The following is a 17,323-nucleotide window of genomic DNA, read 5'->3' on the forward strand; positions in this document are numbered from 1 at the left end:
AATAGCAATACAGAGAAATCTCCTTTAATGAACAGAGTCCCAGATCAGAGAAGGTTTGTGTATGCTGGAGGAGAAACTGTTTTTGCATAAACATAGTGGATTATCAAGAAATGCAGGAAGGCATTATCATGCTTGAGTGTAAGTGAGCAAAAAAGTCAACCGTAACTTTGACTTTTCAATCCCAGTCTTTAAATATAACTTTTGTGAATACTTTCCCAGCTTTTTACGTACAAAACAATCATTACATGCCACCATATCGTCATTTCTGTAGGTAAATAGAGTTCAAAATATTAGCTCCATCACAGCGAGCTCTGTTTGAGCTAAAAGACCATCTTAGCTCCCAGTAACTATTAACTATTGCTTGCCATTCCCTTTGAGGATCAGTAGAGTTTGCCAGTACATTTCACAAAGGTTTGAAGTCAGCGTAAGTATAGTAAGGAATTTGGGGCTACACCTGCACAGTTCTTCTGGGTTAAGTATATCCAGGCCTAAGCCTAGACCGTGTGGTCATCTTTCCAGTTATACACTGGCCCTGCACACTCACTCCACCTTTAGAGCGACTCAGTTGGCTGCCCAGATAAGGCAAAATAGATAGACACTAGTTCATAGCTGATAGCCGTCCCCATAGGCAATATGAATATAACAATCAAGATGCTTATATCCAAACTTGCACACAGCTATGAAAAGGAATATAAGCATGGCCTTGAATTCCCTCTTAGACTTTAGAGGAGTTAATAGATTTTCCCATCCATTCTCCCTGGCATGTCCCTTTTCTTTTCACTCTGCTCTTTCTTTTCACCTCCAATCCTGATTTCTCCATACCCCAACTCTTCAGTCCACTCCTATTCATTACACTCAGCCAGTCCTCAGTCTTCTACCCTCTTCAGAACACCCATGTCTGTCAGTTCTTGTCACACTGATTATTTCATGCATTCCGGCACCTGACACTACCCCTAGCCCCTCGTCCACTGCAATCAGGCAACTCCCTCCTCCATGCTGCTGCGGTGCAGCAAGATCACTATGAGCACAGACACTGTTCTTTCACATCAGCTGCAGCAGCTCAAATGTAAGCTCTCCAGGAAATCTGGCCCACACTCACATTGCAACATATGCAACACAGGTGGAATCAAGGGATTTAAGCTGCTAAAATTGTTTTGCCCTGCAGAGCATGTGCAAACAGACTTGCAGGCAGATTTTCACAGTGACAACAGAAGGCATCTCTGACATATAGGAAATGCACCATTCTCTCTCTCCCTCCTCCCCAGAGCCTTAAAATTTAATGTCCTTTCTAACTAGCATGAGGTAGTAAAATCTGGGGAGAGGCGGAGGGTCACTCACTTTTGAATGCGAAAAATATGCTTCTTCCTAGTTTTGTTTCAGAAATAGTCAAACCACTGCCTGAACTGCTTTTGACAAATAAAAGTTTTGTGATGGATATCTGCTGTTGAAAAGTTTACCCCAAATCTTTACAATACTCAGCTGAAAACCAGTATTTATAAAGAAAAATATTACATAGACTTTCAATTAGATTATAACATCAACCCCAACTACTTAGACCCTTATATCACATTTTTTCTTGTAATTTTATAATCCAGGATAGTTTCACGGGAACACATTACTAGGTAAGGCTAAAATTATCTACAGTTTTCTAAGTAACACTGACCCTGTCCTGCATCTCATCCTGGAGAATACTCAGTTAAAACAACTGGAGATTTAGCCCATGGAAGGGCTTCAGATTCTGAACGAAAATGGAAGCTGAGCCTAAAGTTCAATTAGACATAAAAATAACGAAAGAGCACTTTAAAGTCCAGTTCCTGACTTCCATGTGATACTCGGCATAAATCAGGTCACTTATTTAGGAGCTGACAGATTTTTGTCATGTCCCTCATTTTTATTTAATTAAGTTTTTGATTGCTGGTTTGTTTGTCATTTTATTCAAAGAGTTTTACAGAGACCCTTGTAACTCTAGACCTATGGAGAGTTTAAAATTTGAGAGATGCTAATCTGTTATCACAGCATATATATACGTACAGGCTAAGATATATTAGCAACAGCAAAAAAAAAAATTTTCAGGTGCATGAGACCTAGGAAAGTATGGCTTTTTTTCTGTGTGAGAAGTAAATTGATGTTTATATTTTTCCTGCTAAATAAGCTTATCCTCTCAATCTGTTGATACTGTTTTACTTGCACAATGCCAGCAAATGTAACTGCCAGCACAGGTACTTCTGTACCCAAGAGCTGTACCCAGTTGCTGATTCTCCAAGCACAGTGGGCTTTATGAGCAAAACGCTTTTACTCCATACTCTAGCTGATGGCTTTTCTGGTGAGGTATTTTGAAAGAAGTCACAGTCCTAAACACTGCTACGTCAGCAAAAGTTTCATGCATAAATCTGGGCTAAACCGAAGAACAAGCACGAGTTGACCATTCAATGCATCACCTACCATTGTTCCCATTAGCTAGAACATTCACACGATACCAGTTTAGCCAGACTTTTTGGAAATCCAAAAGAAACTCCTAAATAATTCTTTTATTCTGCCTCTTTGCAGGTGGCTAATCTAGCTGTGCCACAATCTGTCAAAAGCTTTGTGTGCTGGTCCAGTTAGGCAGCTCCCAAAATACAGGTCCAATTTTATCTTTTTAAGGTGTTCTCCTGGGCTTCCTACATTTGTTTTCACTTTCCTTTTCTTATACCATTCTTACAGTAGCATCCAGATGGCAAAGAAATGCTCAGCCATATTTACATAAATACATAAATTTACATAAAACCAGAGAGTTAGAGAACACATTGCTGGGAAAATAATGAAGATAAACTTAGCAGCTTTCAGGTGAGTGCAATCAGAAAATCTTGCAGTCTTTTTTTTTTTCTTTTTTTTAATACACTTTACAAAAGAATGATATAATAGATTATAGGATTATGCAAAAAAACCTCCTAATACGTAACCTTTTAATCTGGAAACAATGAAAAGTACTTAGGAAAAAAGAATTCTGAAAGCAGGAGCCTATGGACTAGCACAGATCAGCACATTTCCATTTATGTTGATGCAGTCAGCCATTTATGTCAGGTGAGAACCTGGGCCCCCTGTGGAATTCAGAGCACAATATTAGGCAGCAGGCAGATCCTTTGCTGCTGTATACATCACCTGTTTATTTAGCCCCATCCAGCACAGAAGAAATTCCCCAATTTACTGGTGTTTGACTTTGCACTCTTCACAATAGTGCAAATTAAAAGAAAAGACAGAAGGCAGTGAGGATCCAATATGTTCTATTACCAAAATGAACTTTGGGTTACTTTGGATCTTACTTTTAGCTTCTCAGTGTGGAATATTTTCGGAGAACGTGGCTCAAATTTATGCCTGGCATAGTTCCATTCACTTCCTGAGAGATTAATTTAGCTCCTTTATTGTTTATGCTGTTTCAGACATTGCACATAGGTATCAGCATAAGTCAGGAACAGAGACAAAATCATTGACTGCATTTACCTAGATCCCCGTGTATGCCCTAATTGAATCACAAGCAAAAATGATTGCACAAACTGAATTTATCCAAAATTGTTAGTCTGATTTCAAACCAGCATCGAGAGGAGAGGCAAGCTTACATTATTCTGACCAAACAATATAGCTTGATAGCTCATCTCAGTGTCTAATGAAGTAACATCTGCATAATGCATGAAGTCCAATTTAGGAAAATTGAAACTGCTTTGCCTTAAAGATGGCCAGATGTTTAGTGAGCATATGATCAAGTGACAATTACACCCAGAGAAATGAAGACCAAGACTGAGGCAGATAAGTAATACAGAAGGAAATTTTTCATTTCCATTTGCAGCGGGGAAGACCAGCAAACAGCTTGGTGATCTCAATTCTTCAACTACTAAAAGCAGTAAAATTATGTAACTGACAATATTAGACAAAAAGATGTTTTATTACAATATAATAATCTCTATAAATTGAAAGAATAAAGTCATACCTTTCTACAGTTCACAATTTTGATTGCCTTGTAATTCAACCTCAATCTATAGGCTGCCTAGGTAACAAAAAAAACCATACTGTGCATGCTGCAGTAAATATACCTCAGGGAAACATCCACCTGAAAAGCCATTTGAAAGCACAGAACTATCAGTGTCTGATATATGCAGTGTGTGTAAGCAGATGGCAGTTATTTCTTTGTCTCAGTTATCCAACGCACTTTACCGAACATGAACTATCAGCCAAAGCTCACTATCCCTTGAGTCCAGTAGCTACTGTTTCCAAGAATGATTCTGAGATGCAAGGTCTGAAAACAGAAGTAATTTATTCTTATTGGGTAAACAATACAGCTGGAAAAAAATCGCAAAATCTTGGGCGCACATGCCCTTTTTCTGATCTGAAAGAGACATCACAAACTTCAAGCCCGTTGAGATGAATATGTTCTGGGTAAAAATAAGTTACATTAATCAACAGACAATAAAGATAAAGGTTAGTATGTACAACTGAATCAGGAAAAGGTGCAATAGACAGGAAAGGTGACAAGTAGTTACCACTTGCAGAGGTTACCAGGAGCACAAATTGTACAAAGACATAAACCCAATGCCACTATTGAGCTTGTGCTTGTCCATATTCAACACAATTACAAAATTTAGTTTCCAGGCTTCTTCTTTTGAAGGTTTTAGTAATCTCTCTTGAGGATAAGGACCAGGAGGTCTGAAATAGCATGCCTGTCTTATGAAATGTTCTCAAAATAGTACCCAACCATTTTTGTCTTTCCTCCTCTGTTACAGTTCACTGTGATGCATCATATTTGTTCTGTTTCTCCCATACAGTCTTCACAGGAACTTCTGGCTTCATAGAATAATATTAATACAGAAGCAGATTACATGACAGTGTAATCATCACTGTGTCTATGTCAAACATGATGAAATGTTTGCATGACCAAGGGTTTCTCCATTTTTTCCAAATATACCTTCTTTATAACAGCTGGCCTAATTTCCTTCCTTCAAACTTTGCTTTTTTAAATCTCAAATCACAACAGGTACAACAACCCTATTATTACAACATATTTTTGCAAGACCAGAATTCCTGTGGAAGAAGAAATTGCCAAGAATTATACAGATTTCTTCTAAATTTCTAATCCCACTTAAATCAAGTATTCACTATCTATGCAAGGAAAATACCAGTGGAGCTCAGACTGATATGAGTATTTAACAACCACTGAAATTTATGGTAAGTTAGGCACTGTAAGAAGGAGCTTGACACCTTCATACCTTTGTGAACACGGTCCTCAATTTGTCAAGTCATATGTATGAGAATTACAACAGGTTAATGTAGCTAAGTATTTAATATCTCCCATGACTAAATTCCCTAAGCACTTTTGAAAATGCTGTTCTCCTTGTAAAATATGCCAAACACAGGTCAGAGAAAGCAAGAATCAGTTATCCCTGCTCCCAGGTCTCCCAAGGAATGCAGTTTCCTAGATAAGCTCCGAGCATACACAGCTAGCCTTGGGGCAAGCACAGAAAACAGTCAGAAAGGAAGGTAGCAGCTTCTTTGGTTTAAGAATCTCACAACAGCCTTGAGAATTTCATCTCTTAGACCCCTGAGCAGTTTCCTTATCTTTACCATTTAAAACTTAAAAAAACACTTAGTAAAATTATTATATTAACATTAAAATGTTTGTTGCTATTTTTAATGGAGTGACTCTACTTCACTGTAATACCTAAGATGTTTAACTAAAACACATCCAAGACTCTATGGTCAAAATTGTCGGCTTCTATGTAGTATACAAAAAGCTAACAGCATTTACAAAAACATCTTCCCCTCACCAAATTTCTTCAGCATTCAAGGGTTGCAAATGTCATTTGTGGAAGTAGGAAGAGACACAAGTTTCTGGAGGCGATAGCAGTTTTAAGGGCAGAAAACAGCTTGTCCAACACAGTATGTATAGCAGAACCACCTGTATCTTACAAGTCTAACGAAAAGCAGATGCACAAGAAGACAGAGGTGGAGAGAGCTTTGAGGAAGAAACCTACAAAAACATATAAAGAACCTAGAATAACACTATTTTTGACCACATAAAAGTCCCTTTTCCAGATCAAGAAAGTAATAAATGAAGACTACAGTGATTTAAAAGGAGAAGAGTGCGTGATGTTAACAAAAGCATCGAGGTGCTGGGATACAGATACATCCCTGCGGTCTGTAGACTTTTTTTAATTGCAGAAACCAAGCATTTGTTTTATTCTTCAGTTCTGTGTAGTCACTCAGCAGAAATTCCTTGTCTGTACCAGAAAAAGCATGTCTGAGAGTACTTAAGAGTCAAGGGACATCATGTTCACCAAAAAAGATGAAGGGAAATGAAATACAATTCTCTAAACCTTATTTTTCAGCAATGAGACAATAAAGGAAATGATATCCGATTAGACTGATGACAAGCTCTCATGTGGAAAAAAATTAAGGTACGTGGGTTCTTCTGGGTTTTATTCATTGTAAGAATGGTGTGAAAAATGAAGGGCATTGTTCTGATATTTAAATGACACTGATGAATAGTATTCACTTTTTACCAACCAAAAAACCTTACAGAAACATGAAGACTCTTCTGTGACCCAATTATGGATTATATGGGGTCACATTGTATGCAGATGTTCCTTCCTAACTACGAGCACATTTATAATGCCACTGGAATCACTCTATGGATGCTGTGATGGCTGGGCCTGCATTCCCAAAACTTTATACCATGAAATTTTACAAAAATTACATTATTTACGGAACAAATCAGCAACATTCATTTGCTTCTTGGGTAAATCCACCACTGAAAGAACTAAGGAAGACCAAACTCTCAAAACCATGGTTTAAACTATGTCAATATCATGCAGGAATCCAGTAAACAGGTGGACACAAAAGTAATTACTCTTTCATGGAGCAATCATGGAAAGCTCAAGCTCTAAAACAAACTTGATAAACGCTTGACTGCCCCAAAACTAAACTGATTTAGGCAAAGAGACCCTCAATTTACCCTAAAGTAATTCAATATCCTTTTCAGAAATTTAGCCATAGCTTTTCTAAATTAACTTTCCCAAATGTTGGTAATAAAGAAAGCGAAGCTATGTAGCACTGGATAGTCAAGGAAGGCAACTGTAACTTTCTAAAGGAACTGTAACAGTGCATACACTTACACTAAAGCCTAGGATCTGCAGGCCCAAGGAATAGGTTATTGAAGTGGGAGAAATCACGCATAAGAACCGGCATCAGGCTGGAAAGTAGCTTCTTTCCATACTTAGTACAAAGGCCACTTCATTCACTCAAAGATGGGGTACCTGTTAGATACTGTAGCAGTGTTCAGCTATGGAAAAAACATGCAGGCCAGCTGTTCTTCAGATCTTTTTGCAATGCCCATTACTGAGCAGATGAGGCATTTCGTTCTCCTATATTACGGAAAGTAAATTGCTCATTTGTTATACACCTTTTGAGACAACACTAAGGCTAAGTCATCCATATTTGACAATCTGCTTGAACTCTGATAAGACAGACCAGCAGACAGAATATCAGTCCATTACCAAAGACTTGTGAGAGAAACTATCATTCCTCCAAGAAGCAAACTGCATTTCCTGCCAATGTAGTAAATTATAGCAATAAGTATTCTGCTGCTACACATCACAGCACACAAGCTTCATTACAGAAAAATGAACATTATGCTAGTCCATCCCATTGCACCTCAAGCAAGGGCAGCCTAAGGCCTTTATCCAAGTGTCTATCAGCTAGGTCATATTTTAGTTACACAACGTGGTGCTCTAGAGGAGACCAAAAGTAGAAGCTGCCAAGGTGATATCTGAAAAAATCAATCCATGCTCATTTTTTTCCCTCCAGCTTCTACTCTGTTTCACTTTTGAGATTATATTAGCCTCTCACAAGTTCAATGGTGGAACAGAAGTCATAGATAGACTCAAGTTTCAGCTTATTACTGCTACCTCCCAGAAACATTTTCATAGCCAGAGTTTGAAGCAACAAGAATGAGTCTGTATGTGAGGTGATTTTGATTTATCAGCAAAAATCCATGCAGCTTGACAGTTTTCTATAATTCATACCTTTTTTATTGTGAGTGATCCAAACTTAATGACAGTATATAAATATGCTCTAGAAAAGAGAATAGTAACTTGATCATAATTTAGCAAAATGTTTAAGTGTATGACTAGTATCTTAGTCCTCGTAAATGAACAGACCCACTCAAACTAAAATTTAATCCAGGACTTGAGTGTTCTTTTAGGTCACAGAGCAAAAAAGAAACTTGTAAAATTTGCAGGGAAAAACACAAACATCCCGAGGCATTCCGTTATTTTAGAGATGATCTGAACTCACCAACTGGAAAACTCACCCCTCAAAAATAACAGAAACCACCGCCCTACACAATTGCTTTACAAATAGATTAGGTAAAACAGCGAGACACAATTAGAAAAAAACACTCCAAGTTAACAATGAACAACAGGATATCAGGCTTGCGCTCAAATAGTGTCCTGCATTATCTTTGAGAAGAAGCCTGTAAAGGAAATATTTGGGGCTACATAGTGGGGTGAAAAACAGATGAAATCTGGATTTAAATTAGCTTTGCCTTATTATGGAAAGATTCACCAGATTATGTTTCTATAATTGCAGATGCTCCAATAACAGTTCCAGCTATCAAGTAAATAGGCATAGAGACTAAAAATATGCTAGAAATTCAGACTTAATTATAAGCTCTGAATAATATTTTAGACAAGTCTCCACATCAAGACTATTTTTTTAAATACCTATCATGTCTACTGGAGAAGCAAAATGAGCATGTGGGGACTTTGAAACTGAAGTTCAAAGAAGTCTATCAGCACATTAAGGGGCAAAAAAGAGTAAAGATTGCTTTTATTCTACAACACTTAACTGAACAAAAGGGAAATACAGAATCCATAAAGACATATGATATAGCCTAGAGAGTGGACACAAAAGAATGAAGTGATGAAACACTCTATGAATTACCTTTTCAGATTACCTGAGAATAAAGAGATGAACATATAACCAGCAGATAACCAATTAATAGTTTTATGAACAGGTAAGTACAGTTTATAAGCTTGTTTCTCACACTGTCTCTTCAACATACTTTCTGTATAGCTGCATTAAACTGAGATTCCAGTTGCTAAAACCATATAGGTGTCAAATTCTTCCTTCACCAGCAACCTGTGCTGCAGCCTCAGATTCCTGTAGCTACTCAGTTAAGACTATATGTGTGTACACACAAACACACAGACTTTGATGCTATTGAGATCTAATAGTCTATGTAATCTCAGTGTGTTTACATTTCTGTCTCACAAAACTACTTCTAGGGGATTCTTTTTTCCCATCAGTTACATCTGGCTCCCACTTTGCATTTTGCATGGTCTCTCTCCTTTTTCTGTTCTTTTATACACAAGCCAGTACTGCTTATCTGTAGAAAACCAGGCTACAGTGAGCCACATTAAGATCTAAGTTTTATAACGCAACTCATAAACCTTTGCTGTTGTTGACAAAAATTAGAGCATGGATTTTAATGCAAAAGCATATGCTTCCTGGACACCATTTTGAATGGGAAGTGTTAAAAAAAAAGACACTGAGAAATGAAAACTGAGTGATCTGGAATTCATACACCTGTTTTACAATATAAAGTGTGGACAAAAAATAAAAACAAGATTGCAGATGAATTTTCACATTTAAAAAACTCACTTAGAATATCCCTAACAGCAGTGGAAGCATGTTCATTATGATTACAGATATAACAAAGTTTTTAAATACAGAAAAGGTTGAAATAAAATCTTACGGTAGATATGAATATTGCATCCTACAAGTCAGGGTCTCTAATGACATTGTAACATGAAATGGCAAGTTGCAGATTTCTGTAACTTACTTTATGAAGAGATGAAAACCAAGAAAAAGGGATATAATATGCACACAGGAAGATTTAATTTGGCTCAGAACTTCCATGTGTCATTTACTTTTAAATCAATCACTTTATGTTTCTTTTAAATCAGTCCAAGCTCACATCCTATTATGTTTTTGATAAAGGACAGGCAGCAAGATATTTATACCATAGATGGCTTTTCTCTGTTAAAAAGCCACCCTAAAATTTTTGAACAGGCATTCAAACATCTCCGAGTTTTAAATTTCAAAATACTCTTGCCTAGTATCAATCATTTCTGTCATTTCATAACATCATGCCATAGCTCAAAATGCTGAAATTACTTTCTTCTTCAAAGCCACTGCCACGTGAGACTACCTCCTAGTATCAATCAGTTCATTATTCTGCCTGCTTTTACTTCTTTATTCTTACACAATTCCCATTTCTTGCTACTTAACATTAGCTTTTTTTAGACTATGCCCCAAAGGAATCTTCCATGTCACAGACAAAGGAAGGGTCACCACTGTCTATCCAGAAAACAATTTTCTATTGTCATCATAAAGATGTTATAATGATGAGTCTCTAATAGAAGAGCAGCTACATTACCTTCTCACAATCACTCCTGTTTTTTCTGGAAAACTTGAGGTTCTAAATAGATATTTTTGAAAGCAACTAGGAAATGAATCACTGGTAAGTCCTTTAGGGGAAGTGGCATAAACCCTCTGCAAACAGTCTGGAATGCAGGGTCAGCCGTATATTCCTGTGGATTATGTCATCTTTGTCACAGAGAACATCACCTTTCCCTTGACTGCAAGCCTTTTTGAACAGATCCCTAACATTTCTTCCCCTTGTGGCACTTCCAGCCTCAGTCTAAGAGGATTTCTTTTTCCTCAGGGCCACAAGTATTCACATACAATTCATCTGAGGTTATCTTTGCTGTAGGTAGGTGTCTGGTAGCAACTGTCTTTTTCCTGATTGTTAAAGAAACAGTGAGATATTAATATTCATACTCAAGTCTAATCACAATTACAACAAAGTTATTGACATCTGAAAAGCTTTGCTCTACAAAATGGGCTTGAACATTCAACAGAACACCCATTGAATAGATAAAGTAAATTATTTTACTTCCTAGGTTTCACCCACAGGATGAAAAGTGCTGATGAAAACTGAGAAGAAAATATACCTGCAGAGTTTGATCTCTAGAGAAGCTCCACATGATTTTCCCTCAGAAGTGCTGCAGATTAAGAAAAAAGTGATAGAGCTAAGGGCTAAGTTTGGAAGTACACAGCAGGGAAGTCCTCCTTGTACATGTTGATGATCTCACTCTTGAAATAGGAGATGGAAATCAATGTAATCATCTTTCTTTTTGCCCAATCAACTACCATCTTGCCGAGTTGCCTTGACAGAATAGCTCAACTTTTAATAATAATTTAGGGGAGAAAAGCTAAAAGCTCCTCTCCTGCTGAGAAATATAGCATATGTAGATTCTCACAAGAATACTCTTTTTTTTCTCCCAGAATACTATTCTAAATTCTGTACACGATTTTCACACACATTCCTCTCTCTTTGAGAGTTCAGTTATATGACAGGAATCAGACTGAAGATGGTCCCTTCCTTCCCCTTCCTCTGCCACAGGTAATTTCCAGCTACTGTTTCTGTTCAGCTCTTTGTGTACCCATGCTCCAGCAGTTCACAGGCTATATGAAAAACTGCTTACTTAAAAATAAATAAATTATTTTTTAATTATTATTTTTAATTTCAAAATTTGTTTAATTTTTTTTTTTTTTTCCAGTAGGGCATCATAGAGCTACTGCGTACTGTAGCCAAACAGTTGAAATAACACAAATGGGGGGAAAAGTAGCTCCTCAATCAGTTCTGCTACTGGAGAGACAAGTTATCATACAGCACCATAGTTTGTAGGTTTGTGAGGAGGACTTCCATCTTCATTGTAAATTTGAGACTGCAAGCTCATTCCTGCTCTCAGGTAAGTTTGGACAAACTCCAAAGTAAAAGAGCAGAAATGGAGATTTTGGACAAGAGTTTGCTATATTTGAGTGCCTAATGTTAATCCCCTATATTGGTAATTAGGTTTGAGAACGGAAGTAAAACTCAGAAGTGCTTAACTAGTTCAGATTCAGTTTCAGTGGGATATACTGTCCACAAGCATATCTGAAACAAGGTCTATTTCTATTCAAAAGTTTAGTTACAGCTTTAAGCACACTTGAGTCCTTAAAACTTCAGGTACCTACATTTTATATTTCATCATTGTTTTATTTATCATTCTGCCCTTACAGATTATACGCAGTTTTTTTCAGCTGTAACCAAGAAATACCTCTATGCCATACATTCATTAACTATCCTAATAAGACCATCTACTATCAAAGAGATACAGTATGCATTTTTTAAATTGGTATCGTGGTGCATCTTTCTGTCGTGGTGCCTTAAGATATCCTGAACTCAAAGTTAAGGGATAAGTAAACTAGTTGTGATTTGACTGTGCCATAATAATCTTCCAAGAACCACCGGTTGCTTCTATTATTTTTATTTCCTTCTTCCTCCCTGAAGCAGTTCCGATCAAATGCTTTCTTAATTATTATTCCACATACACTTCCAGTACCCCAAAATGATACTTACAAGCTAATTCAGAGGGGCAAAGAGTGAAAAGACTTTGAAAAGTAAGCATCCTCACCATTGTCCCCACTACTTTTGAATAGAGTACCCATTCCTAGAGTATACATGAATGCAAGCCAGAGGACCATAAGCAGAATAGATTTTCCGATAAATCACTCCCAGGACAAGTCATTTGGGTACGCAGTCAGGGAAGGGCAAGATAATCAGTTATTTATTAGTTCAAGAATGGAGCAGGTACTCCCATTGCTTGACATTCAGTGCTTCACATGAAATATGACCAATACATTTCACACTCTTTGAGTAACTGGCCAAGTTGTTTCCAGCACATAATTTGTTCTGTCTTTACTTGCCAGTTTTCCCATTGTCAGGGGGCATAGGAGTCTCTGACCACCCAGTATTTGACATGCTGCAATAATTTACATTCTCCCATATACATAGGCAAAACCAAATAATCGGGATGAATGACTACCTTTCAAATTCAGCAGCTTTTGTTCCAAAAATACAAAACATACATGCAGTGCATTTATTAGATTCCTATATGACCATTGTACACAGCAGCCTTTGAATATCATTGTGAAAAAGAGAAAGTCATTGCTTTGAAGAGGTTAGTATAAGAGCTTTAAGTAAATTAAGATATTATCAGGTCCTCCATTTCCAAGTTGTATTAAGAAAAAATTCAGCCTAGTTTACAAAGAGGAATATTGTGCTGAATTCAAACTTGAAGTTGCACAAGCAGCCACAGCAACCCATACCTCCATAGCTACCGGCTACGCTTTTTAAATCTGAATGTGTTTCTGCAGAACTGAGGAATGTCCTGGAGTTAGACGACCACAACAACTGACCAACTGTTATGTTTTGCCAGGTTCACTATTGTCACACTATCAGACAGACTCTTTCAGTTTTTCCTGCCTTTACACATGCAGTACAGCTATGTATAACTTCTTCAAAATTATACTTTAAGGCTAAAGATTGTTGATAACTCAGTGAAAGAAAAGTAACCACTGAAGAGATGATGAATTTCAAATAAATATACTGATAGTACGCAATGACTCTCATTAACTCCACATTATGAAGCTCTGTATATTCGATTGACTCTTGAATCATTAATTCAAGAATTTTCTTGACAATAGCTTTGCTTCATACTTTTTTTTTTCCGAAGATGGCTATTTTACCATTCAAGACCTACCAGCATTTTGTGGTAGACAACACAGAGCATAATATTGCTTGTAGGTTTGTTCTTCTCTTGAAGAGACACAAAAGTCATCTGAAAAACAGAGCTATAGCTGAAAACAGAACTAAATCAGCAATCAAAACAACTTATCCCAGTGGTATTTATTGTCTTTTTCAAAAGCTAGTATTGATGCCAAAACCAGCAGTCCAGATAAAAATCTTTGTTAGCAAGTCACTTACCATATTTATTGATGATACAGGACCAATGCTGTTGACATAAATGTCAACATCAATAACTGTTGGTTTTACTGTGGAGAAGAAAAAAAAATAATATTATTTTGCAGAAAACATAAGTAATCACTTTAAATATTTTCTTTCCCAATAACTGTAAGGTCTACTCTTCAGGTAGAACTACTGAGAAATATGGATTATGTATTTTTCAGGAAGACAAGGTTCTTTTCCTCCTACCCAACAAAAATTGCCATAAATTACAGCCTGTACTACTTCATCATCATGTTCCCCATTTATCTCAGCAGCAATTTGTTAAAGAAACTTTCAGTGCTAAGCATAGTAGCTCAAACTCAAAACCCCAGATGACTGACATGAAACTAGAAATAATGCAGCATATCACTTTTTCCCATTGCCTCAACATGCAGGTCCTTTAGCATGTTTGTTCCACACCAAAAAATCTTTCCAGATTTTCTCATCTCATCAGCCCTGAAATCATCCTAACTTAGAGTAAAATCACTATGAAATCCATTTAGCTAAACCTAAGCAACTCTTCTTTCAATTTAGACTCATTGCCTTCGTCCCACATTGCCTTTGCATTCATTCATCCAAAGGTTTTTGATTTGGTTTAGTCAATGCAGGTTTCTCATAAGGTCTTCCAGGTTTTCAGACTTCCAGGATTTAACAGGCCAGGATAAGCTCTGTACTCCTTTCCTTAGCTGAGGCCACTAGGATTTATCTTTCTTTTAGCATCTTTGATGTCAATGTACCTGCTGAACATTATTCAGAAAGCTCTTACTGGTGACATAGCCTAACTCTAAAATAATGCCACTCTTACACTGAAAGGCATGTTGGTTTTTTTACTTACACTGCCCTCCTTCCGACCCCACAGGGTATACATTAACCTCTAAATTGAGATCTAAATTGGTGCTTTACTTTCTCCAGGATTAGCCGATCCAAAACTAAGTTAGTATAAATCCTGTTCTAACCTGCATCGTCAGAATTTATGCAAACTTGGCCCTAGTAGGCCAACAGCTTCTGTTAGACATCTCCCTTTCCCATAGAGGCACCTTCCCCTCCCCATGGTCTTCAAAAATCTCCAGAGAGCAATTCAAACCACTGAAGTTTGGGAACTATGCTGAACTCAGGACTTTTTTGCACCAATCCCCAAGCCCCCTAGAACGAGGAAATGCAGGTACATCAGCCACTCAAAACTCAAGAGAGCTTTTCTCAGGGAAGCTACCGAGCAGAGAAGTGAGGAACAGTTAAATACCACGGTTCTGTGGGGAGCTTATCTCAGGTGGATAACAGTTAATTTATCTAAAGCTTAAGAAGCCATCTGGCACAAAGCTGAAAATAGACAGGAATCTTCACATGTAAAGATGAATAATTTTTGCCCGCATCCTGAAAAGTTAGATGGTTCTGAAAAAATAGGCAGGCTGGCTTGTCATGTAAGACTTTGGTATGTACATATCATTAGGAAGACCAGATCTAATGTTGCAAAAACAGACATTAAAGTGGGTACAAATAGTGGTTAAAGATGATAACCATTCTCTCTAATTCATTAGGTACCACACACTTCTTTGAATATGGTCGGAACATCCAGGATTATTTAAGGTCATGGTTTCAAATTGTCTGAAATACTGGCTTATAAACTCGGATCTTCCCTTCAGCAAAAGAAAATCTGAACTCAGCTAAACAAGCATAACTGATTAATGCAACTATAATTGTACCCAGCTAATAACTAAATAGGAGTCTAGCAGCTTCTGGTAATGAGACTTGCCTCAAAATGCAGTAATAAATGTCATTACATAGGAATTGGTAATAGCGGGGAACTACAGCTAGCTCTTTTACCAAGATAGCATACATGGAATAAAGGGCTCTGATTTTTTTAGGGCTTATGAACATATCTAGCTGGAAGTTCAACACTAAGGAGTTCTGGTGAACATTAATGGGACTAGACTTAGTGATGCAAATTGGCATGCAATTGAATCTTGGCACGATCAGGAACAAAGCTCAGGACCAGAACACAGTGCTCAGAATCCATTTTTGTTTAATCATTGCAGTTAAGACTATAAATAGATTATGAGATGATAATTTCTCCTGAATGTGCTGGGCCAAACTCTTTTCCAGTGCAAAAAAATGAAGCACTGCTTGTTAATGCTACAATTTGGTCTTACTCACAGTAAAGGTCTAACCTTGGAACAGAAGAAAACTAAGCAGCAGCCATTTCTTATGTCAAATTAAATCAGCATCTAGCCCCAGACATTCCCAGTGAAATTCAAATTAAAAAAATGCAGGTAAGCTATTATATCACTACAGCAACAAAAAAGACTGAAAGTTCCCTTGAATAATATTTTGTTTTCCTAGGCAGAGGCAGAAAATACAATTTTAATACAATTGTATGGTAAATATGTGTTCAGGTTTTGAAAGAAAAAACAGAAGAGTACAGTTCTTGTTGCACATGGTCTCTCATGGTTATAAACAGATATAAACCGGAAGAACCATCAGGTATAAATTTTAGATTTGTTATCATAGGATTTTAATTCAAAATACCACCCATAATGAGGTAAAGATTTTAAGATCACTTCATCCAAAATGCATTATGAAAAAGAAAATAACTGAGTCTTAAAGTTACCACGTCTTATTAGAAAGAACTAACCCTCTAGTCTTCAAAATAAACTGAGTTTCATGGAAGATATAAATAGTTACATTACCAATTATTTCAAGGCCTGCTCAGTTTTTCTGTATACTACATGCATTTGTGAGCACTCAGTTCGTGGACTGATTTAAGCCATGCATGGAGTTGCTGACCTGCAGATGGAGCCTTTTTTCTTGAACTAAGAAAGTCCTCATAGTCTTGTTGATTGAACAACGAAAGTGTTAACACCTCACTAAAAGTTGGCAATAAGATTACGAATGGATACTCAGCTCCAGTACCGTTTTGATATCGGCATCAGCCCAAAATAGTTCTAAAGAGCTGTCAGAAACTTAGAAAAGTTACTGGCAGAACCATGTGTATATCACATGCAGGAGAGCAATTAAAGGTTGTCAACAAATGTACCAACCTTCTCAAAGTTCTTTGAAATATTCTTCAATATATGGTAGTTAACTTTCCCTAAAAGACAATGTAAGCACATCCAAGTAACTGCAGTGTTATGCTGCTACACAGTGCTATCCAAGGTTAGCAACTGCTTATCACAATCATTTCATCTTCAAACATGTTGGTTTTAATTGAGGAGGGGATTTATCAAGCCAATCTTGCAAACAAAACTAAGGTTGTGCCAATATTTAGCTAATAGTCCCCATCTGATCCAAATGCCATGGCTTTGAGACAGACAGAGTGTATATTCCAGTCAGCCTTGTGACTATCACATTGCAAAGACACATCCAAGTGAAATTTGTCCACAAACTTTAGACAGTTCAAAAGAC

At 37.1% G+C, this 17,323-nt stretch overlaps 1 protein-coding gene across 3 annotated transcripts in view; it reads right to left on the reverse strand.

The window, feature by feature from the left end:
• Positions 1-17,323, reverse strand: part of GABRG3 (gamma-aminobutyric acid type A receptor subunit gamma3) — a 331,782-nt gene that overhangs the window by 298,676 nt on the left and 15,783 nt on the right. For all 3 annotated transcript variants that reach the window (XM_076358900.1, XM_076358894.1, XM_076358911.1), the window contains one exon: positions 13,904-13,971. In XM_076358900.1, coding sequence (XP_076215015.1) covers positions 13,904-13,971 — 68 coding nt within the window. The remainder of the gene's footprint in view (positions 1-13,903; positions 13,972-17,323) is intronic.

The sequence above is a fragment of the Aptenodytes patagonicus genome, chromosome 1, assembly GCF_965638725.1.
Source record: "Aptenodytes patagonicus chromosome 1, bAptPat1.pri.cur, whole genome shotgun sequence".
NCBI lineage: Eukaryota > Metazoa > Chordata > Aves > Sphenisciformes > Spheniscidae > Aptenodytes > Aptenodytes patagonicus.